This window comes from Lipotes vexillifer, unplaced genomic scaffold (genome assembly GCF_000442215.2).
Source record: "Lipotes vexillifer unplaced genomic scaffold, Lipotes_vexillifer_v1.1 scaffold124, whole genome shotgun sequence".
In the NCBI taxonomy this organism is placed as follows: Eukaryota; Metazoa; Chordata; class Mammalia; order Artiodactyla; family Lipotidae; genus Lipotes; species Lipotes vexillifer.
Genome location: NW_006771308.1, coordinates 617,299 through 625,662, shown reverse-complemented (window position 1 = coordinate 625,662; position 8,364 = coordinate 617,299). Strand labels below are relative to the sequence as shown.

General features: G+C 45.5%; 1 protein-coding gene across 3 annotated transcripts in view; it reads right to left on the bottom strand.

The window, feature by feature from the left end:
- The window catches only part of TRIM9 (tripartite motif containing 9), a 112,581-nt gene that overhangs the window by 43,465 nt on the left and 60,752 nt on the right, over positions 1-8,364 (bottom strand). For all 3 annotated transcript variants that reach the window (XM_007446601.1, XM_007446602.1, XM_007446600.1), the window contains exons 2-3: positions 4,787-4,882; positions 2,444-2,566 (exon numbers count right to left, since the gene is read on the bottom strand). In XM_007446601.1, coding sequence (XP_007446663.1) covers positions 2,444-2,566; positions 4,787-4,882 — 219 coding nt within the window. The remainder of the gene's footprint in view (positions 1-2,443; positions 2,567-4,786; positions 4,883-8,364) is intronic.

Below are 8,364 nucleotides of genomic sequence, written 5' to 3'. Positions count from 1 at the left end.
AAAAAAAAAAAAAAAAAAAAAAAAAAAAATGGTGACTCCAGAAGAATTTTTCATTTAGGCCTAACTTATCTTGGATGAAAATGCTTATGGATTTAAACCCATTTCCCAGGTTGTTGCAGCTAAATGTATAAGATTAACATCCACATAGTACAACCTTCAGAGAACTTTCTGGGTAAAAAAACAGCATCTTTAATACACCCACACTTTTCTCCCGCACATTTTAGGAATGACTACATATGTTACCATGAAACACACACACAGTCCAGTGGCCCTTTACAAAAGTCAAAAGCAAAAAACTTGATCACAGACACTAAGGGACAGGAGCCTGATGAGCTAGAGAAAGTCGTCTAAGTAAAATTCTCCCTGAGTCAGCACTTTGTGAGTCATGCATGACATGGGTCAGTGTGGGTGTCTCCCGAGGAAAACCCAGGGCTCTCTTGATCACCTGCAGTTCAGTGCGAAGGCTCCACAGGGCTGGGGTTGGTGTGGTGCCCCTCAGGGGCTTGTATTAATTCTAAGATGAAACTGAGAGGGTCTTCCAGTTAGGCCCACCACCCCAAAACAGCAATGGCCTCTCTGGAAGAGATCCCCAGCCTTGGTTTGCTGTCCAAGCCAACAGACTGAGGCTCTCTGAACATTCAATCCCTGGGCACTCTTCTTTCCTAACTCCTGGTTCAGATTCCAACTTCGAGACGTGGAATTTTCTTTAACAAAGAATCTGCTGTGCCTCTCCTTCCTGCAATTGCTCTTCTGTGTCACATCGGGAACACTCAAAGGGACATGGCCCTGATACAGCGCCAGTGACGTCAGGCCGGCCAACTTTATTGTAGGGCACAGCCCTCACAGGCACTTTCTGGCTTGGACCCTGTTGTCACAGCTCAGCCTCCATGTCACAGGCACCTTCAGAGTGACAGGTGGGTAAGTCACAAAGGCAGGGGAGAAAGGTTTATATTCCAGCCACATCACTGCCCTGGCTTTGGGGAAGGAAGAAGCGGGTATGTGGATCTAAATGCGTTTTGAGGAGCTGCAGGTGGGTAGCAGAGGAGGGAACCTTAAGGAAGAAGATAGAGTTGGGGTTTCCTTCAACTTTGGAGAGACCTGTTTAGCTTCCCTGGGGAAATGTTTCTCTTTTCATGCTGCCCAGCTCCCCATGCTCACAGCAGAGTCCCCTGGGCCCTGGGTGCTGCTGTGTGCTGGGCACAGATTAAGGACGGTGACTCCGCTGCTCAGGCCTCAGCATTGCCGTCTTGCTGCAGGTCTTGCTGAGGTCTCGTGCCCCAGTTAGCAACTAGTTTCTTGCCTTGTTTCTAGTAACCGTGAACTGGGCACTGGCCCTGTCTGAAGCTTCCCTGCCACCAAGCTTTGGCCCCGAATCTTGTAAGCTCTGTTGTCTTAGTTCTTCATTCTGAAACTCTCCCTTGGCTCTCCTACTGGAATCCCACTCTTTTAGAAATGGGATCTCCTTTTGTTCTTCAGGGACTAAAGCCTGTTCCAAGCCTGCTGGGGATATCTGCCACTTCCTGGGCTGCTCACCAGTCCCCAGCTCCCCCGAGGCTGTGTCCACTCACTCTTGCCCAATACTGAAGCTCCCTGATGCTGACTGCCTGACCCCAACAGAGAACCAATGGTCAGACCTCACTTCTCCCTCCACCCCAATGCCAGGCCAACATGGCACACTGCCCACGCACCACCCACTGGTAGCCACCCTGAGGCTATTGGCCATGTATGTGGCCCTCTCTTGATGGCCTACTTCTTGCTTCCTTCGGCTGGCTGCTGCCCGTCTATGTCTATCCAGCCTGCTCTCATGTGTTGTTGCCCTGCTCCAAGGGGGCAATAGATGGGGTATCAGCTGTCTCCAGGAAGATCAGTCCTCCTGCCAATAGGGCCCCAGACTTGCAATCAATTGATTCTACTGTGTGATGACCAAAGTCTGTACAGCTGTTCAGTTGCATGGTTTGCTTCAGAAGTTAAGACAAATCTTGTTTGTTTTCTGGAAAGTACAGATTCCATTTCCCAATTCAAAAATACATTTGCCTCTGCATGGTTGTTCTGGCCACTCTGTCTAAAATTTCAACCCCCATCCTTCGTATTCCCCATCCCTTTTTCCTTATTTTTTCTTAGCACTTTTTACTAACATACTGCATATTTTACTTACTTATCTTGCTTCCTGTTTATCCCTTCTGGTAGAACATAAGCCCCAGGAGGGCAGGGATTTTTATTTATTTATTATGTCTGTACCCAGAGCAATTCCTGGTCCAGAGAAATCACTCAGTGAGTATCGGTGATGTCAAGGAGGGAGTGAGTGGTGAATGAAGGGACGTGCCTGCTTCTCCCCAGCCGGGCTACTGGCCATCCAAGGCTGCGGGCGGGCGTACGTCTGCCTGTCCCAGCCTGGGAGCTGGGCTTGCGGGCCTTCTGCTTCCCCCCGGGGCGCAGCGCTCACCTTTAGCTTGTGCTCATGCTCCTTGTTGACACGGGCGAGCAGCTGGGCTTTCCTCCTGTTGAGGGCGTCAATGAGGGCGTCACACTGAGCTACCAGGCAGGCCTCAAACTCCACACTGTTCTCCTGCGTGACAGAGCACAGCTCTCAGCCGCGAGGCGCCTGGGCACCTGGGGCTGCCAGAGACAGCAGAACCCCTGTCCACTTGTAGGGTGGAAATCCCTGCTGAAGGGAAGGAAGAGGAGCCCTGTCCACAGCACACATTTGCTTTTTATAAATAACGGAATAAATTTTATTCCACAGTGGTAGTGTTTCACGTTAAATTTAGATTCAGAGGAATAAATGCTACTTCATACATTTATTCTTATCAGAAGGAAATCATCTCCACAGTTTGACTTATATCAAGTAAAATAAAGTTTTAGTTTGTAGAGTTGAACATGAATCCTTTTGAGGGCTGGCATGCGCCCAGCTGTGCATGGTGGAAGGTGGCATTCAGAAAGGCTGGTTGCTGGGGGAATGGGGTATTGTTGAGGCATGACGGAGAAAGAATCATCGAATCCAGGGGGACAAAGAAGAAAGCGGATGGCAATCGTCTTCGATATTAAACAATAATCCAGTGACAACAGAATAATCATGGGCAAAAGCACTTGCTCCTTTCATTAAAAAAGCAAGTCATGAGTGCATGTAGGCAGTGAAGAATAACTGGTATACGTAACAGGCATCAGCCTGCTGTAAAAATCAGATGTGAACCAACCAGCTTCTGGGGAACAGTAAGCATGCTCTAAATGGATTATAGCTTTCCCATGACGTTTAAATTGAATGTTGGATCTAAAATTTTTTACGTGATTTAAATCTGCACATGCTACAGACATTTCTTTTAAGCAATTCTCTCCCTAAATTAAAGGTAACCCTTTCAATAAGTTACATATGTAAGTTTGATTCTCAAACCATAATCTGGAAAACAATTGTAATTTACAGCAAATGAAAGCTGAATACTAGTTACATATATAGTAATAGTATTGAAAAAATAGCGGTCAACTGAGTAAACTGAGTAGAATTTGGGGGGCTGGAAAGGAAGGAACAGCTTAGCCTATCAAATTTTAATTTATTCCCAAAGTCATCAAGAACTGTGTCTCTTAATATAAGGATCTATGGACAGGTATTAAGTCACTGTCTCAAATGCAAGGCCTTATACATGCCTGTATAAGGTGTGCATTTGTAATTGCTTCAGCAGTGACTTCTACAAATGTTAAGTTTTGGTTTCCATGGCAACTGCTTTTGAGCTCTCACAGAACTCTCCTGGAAGACATCATTGAAGAGCTCTCTATGTCTCAAGCAGGGTAATATTGGTAGGGCGGGGGCAGCTGTCTTCATACAGGCTCTGATTTAAAGCAGAAAGAAAGCTTTGCTCTGATGAAGAGGTGAGGTGCAGAGGCAAGCCTGGGGCTGCACACTTTATGCCAACAAAAGCAAAGAAAGGACCAACTGATAAACTCTACTGCTTTGGAAGACAGGAGGAAGTGTACAACCGTTAGGTTATTAGGGAATCAAAAGTTTTAACATGGGCCTGCGCGCCAACTAAAGGCAAAGAAATCAGTGTGAGATGCTCTGGAAGCCAGGCTTACATTTAAAAAGCCATTTCTGCCTTGACACAGGTTAAATATTAACTCAGAAAGCCAATCTATTGGAGGCCAGAGCTAAGGTTATTTCTGTGAGGCAAACCTCAAAACATAAGAACAGTAAACAGTGAAGGTCATTATTTTAGCATCTCATGCAATTTCTGGCTTCTCCCCTTCAGCTATAGTAGAGAGCTCACAAGCTCTCAAATGTCAGCTGATCTGTTGGTCACTGTGCAAATTCTAGTTGCCAGGGGATCGCGGTTGAAAAACATTTAAGTATCTAAGTAGAGGAAAAGCATTATTATGGGATAGGAAGGAAGGAAAGAAGGAAGAGAAAAAGAAAATGTGACCTGTTTGCTACCGTTAGATAAGATATAGTGATTGCAAGGTGCTTTGGGAACCTATAGAATTTAAAAAACTCAACAATAATGACTGCATTCACAAAGAAATAGGTATCTTTCTTTGCACAGCAGCAGAGAATTAGGAGCTCAGTGTGGAAGATGGGAACCCGTTGGAAAACGGGGTTGTGTCTTTGGCCTGTTGGGGAAACGTAACCACCTTGAGAAGGGGTATATTTGAAGTTGGCCTGTATGTGTGTTCGTATGTATTAGAAGAGAAAGATCAGGAAAAAAAATACATAGGAAATTTCCCACAAAACAGAAAAATAAAAGAGACAGACAACCCCTCCCCGCCCACACCACAGTTACATCTTAACCCCGGCCAATACCTGGATCTGCTGAACCATGTTGCGCAGCTGCACCAGGAACTCCTTGGCTTCCTTGGCCCTGTCCGACAGCCCGTTCAGCGCCTGGGAAAGCTGGCTCTGCAGAGACGAAGAAGGAAACCATGGAGCTCTCATCATAGGAGGCAGCCACAAGGCCGCACAGGGTGGTTTTCATCCAAGACCCAGGAGCCCTTGCCCTCCTCAGACTCCTCTTGTCTGAGCTGGGCCACTGAGCCAACATCTGTACTTGAGGATGCTGGTAATAATGGCATCCCGACTCCTTCCAGAGGCCCCTGAGGACTGTCTCCTCTGAGAAGGTGAAAGCTTCTGACTATTGCAGTCAAAGGCCTTTCCCAGCTGATATCTGCCTGGAAGTTCCTCATCTCATTAATTAATTAATTAATTCAGCAATAATTTATTTAATTTTAAATTAAAAAAACAGTGAGTCAGATGATCTGATACTTATCAATATTATTTAGCTCTATGTGCTACTAATCTGGGATTAGGGCAGAAAGAATGAAGAGAGTTAAGAACAGAATGAGGGAAGAAAGGGTGAGAGCCCGTGCCATGCTCTGGGGTCACTTAAATGTAACGACAGATACGGAGGGCAGGATGATGTTCTTCCTCATCAGCGTCTTCGTCCTTCTCTCAAGTACAGCCCTGTGGCCCCAGCTCCTCTCCACACTAGCCTCCTAAAGCAAGGTGCACTCTCTTCTGACTTTCCACACCACCCCGTCCACATGCGGATGCAGTTCTGCTGGGGGGGGGGGGCAGGTGTCCAGGTAAGTACTTGCTGCTGGGGGGTGGCACTTGGTCTCTGGGAGGATGCACTGAATTCATTACCGGTTTCCTGAGCCTAAATAATAGTGGTTCTGAAACATACTCCACACGGGCTCCCAATCCCTGTTGCTGATTGACGAGACCTAAGTGGACGTTGGATGGGGGCTGGAGGGGTCTGAGAAAGATTCTGCTTTTCTGCTAACATGGGACCATTGTGGCTGGTGCAACCTTTTCCCTTTCACTGCTGACTTTATGGCAGATGCCTTGTGACTCTCAAGAAGAGAAAGCCAACGTGGTAAGGGAGGACGGTGAAAGGAGAAAGTGCCTGGGTTCCAGTGGCATCTTTGAGCATCTGAACCAACACTTGAAGTCTCCTACCACCAAACTTCTTGTTATGGTGGGGGGAAAATTACCTCCGAGTTTAATCCCTGTACTGGAGTTTACCGTTACTTGCAGCCATTACCACTGTACTTGGTACAAAATTCCTGCTCCTGGCAGACTGGGCAAGTCCTTCCATCCCTCCTATAAATTACAGAGACATGCTGCCTTTCCCCACAACACTTTCTTTGAACACTAAAGCCCTTTCTCCTCCTTGCCAACACAGTGCCTCATCCACTCTGTCCTTTCAGTTAAAGGGCAGAATCTTAAAATTATATCTCTTGATCCTATGGATGTTTTTCACTTATATTTGCATTATTACATACCCAGTCAGGCACTGAGTCTCTTTAAAAGTGTGCATGCCACAGGCCTGGTGCAAGCACTGTGGGGAGGCAGTAAGAGCACAGACTTTGGAAGGGTTCAGATTCTGGCTCTGTCCCTTCCTAAACGTGACCTTGAGAAAGTGACCTCTGCCTGAGTTACTCCAATGGAAAAGGTGGGAATAATAATATTTTGTAGTTGGGTTATTGTGAAGGCTTAAGGCATTCATTAGCCTGAAGGCTCCTGCTAATAAAGGATAGTGGTTAGGGGAACTATTCCAAATTCTTAAATGCTGTCAGTTACCAGCTGTTCATATCTTACACATAGTTTTACCTCATCCATAAATGAGAAGAACACTACGATTCTTGGGCGCTGTGGGCACGGCATGAGATACTGTATCGAAAGTCCAGAACCCTGCTGGCACATGGTGCATGCTAATAAATGTCGGCTGTTATTAACTCTTACTCACCTCTTCCTTCCTGCCCACAAACACCTGTGAACTGACTGGGGTGGGATTCACAGGGCAGGTTCCTGGCACAGGATCTTTTGGAGGATACCCTTCATCACTTGTACTTTGATCGAGGTACTCAAATTCTGGGAGTCTAAACCGAAGCCACCCAGGAAGAAAAGGTAAAAGGTGAGCCTACAGTTAGTTGCTGAAAGGGCTACTCAATGATTCATTACTGGGTCCCAGCTGCACTATAACTTGGGGTAAAAGTTGTCTCAAGAACTTTTTCAGGAGCCCAGGGGATGAAGAAGGTAAAGAGAGTCTTATTTGGAAGAGTGAGCAATAGAATGAGAATCATATTCTAAAGGAAAAAGTTTGTTCTTGTGACTTTAGAACTCATATTCTCTCTTCTAAATGAGTCAGAGTTTGCTGGGCTACCACAGCTTTCTTCCCCCTTTTATTGTAACCCATGCCTTAGTAACCACATTTGGAGGTTTGAGTAGAGAAGTCAAATTCATTCAGCTGCACAGAACTGGAGCTACCTGATTTCTTACAGTCCAGCCTTGCAACTAAATGTGTGTGTATATAATGTAAGTCAGACCTGACACCCAATAAGAATTGTTGACCAGGTGCTGCTATATACTTAGAAGAAAATTATACTATAGTAGAAAAAGAGTGCTGGCCTCAACCATTCCCTGGATCTTATACAGTAAAGCAGTACATAAACTGCAAAACTCAATTTATTTGCAGATTTCCTCCCTTTGTGTCTATGTTCAGGCCTTCTACCTGGCTAATGATTGTTCTGGTATTTGATAAACAACTCCATTATAAGATAAAGATCTAGAAACCTTTCTCTTAAGATTTGCCACCTCGTGGAAACAGAGCAGGAGACAATGAAAAATCCTGGAAACTACCTATCACTAGACAATGCTCTTCTTGTGAGGATTTATATGTGTGTTGCTTTTATAGGACAGTCTTTTGATTACATTTTTAAGCCACATCTGATGTAGAAGAACGTTATTTTTGATTGATTTTGTTTCCCAGAAGCATTTAAATTCCTGCTGTATGCTCACAGAGATGTTCTGTATTCAGGACCACAGAGGAGCCCTGTAAATTTACACCAGAACGCTCAAGATGAAAATATGTAGTATGTGTTTTCATTTTGGCATCTTTGGCTGTACCTGTAGCCATCAGAAGCTGTTTATAATGCCTAAGCAATGACATCCTGATTTCTTGGATATTTGTTGTCCAATTTACTTTTGAAAAGATGTCATGATCAGAAAGTGAATGGGAGTGGGAAAATGATGTAGCCAAAGAAGCACTGACAAATTTCCAGTCCAGAGCTCAGAGAATGCTCGGAATAACCAAGATCGCCCAGAAAGATGGCAAGTTGTTTGGAGCTTGAAGGAGAGAAACAAAGAACTCCACCTCCTCCCTTCCTTCTCCCGGGCTTTTTCCCCTCCAGCTTCTACCCTGGCTGGCTCCCCTAGCCTCGCAAAGGAGTGTATGTTATAAGAGGTCAGAGCTCAGTCTGGGAGCCCCTGTGGAGGATGTTTCAGAACCACTATTATTTAGGCTCAGGAAACCGGTAACGAATTCAGTGCAACCTCCCAGATACCAAGCTTTCCCAGACAGAAAGTCGCGTCTTCTTTTC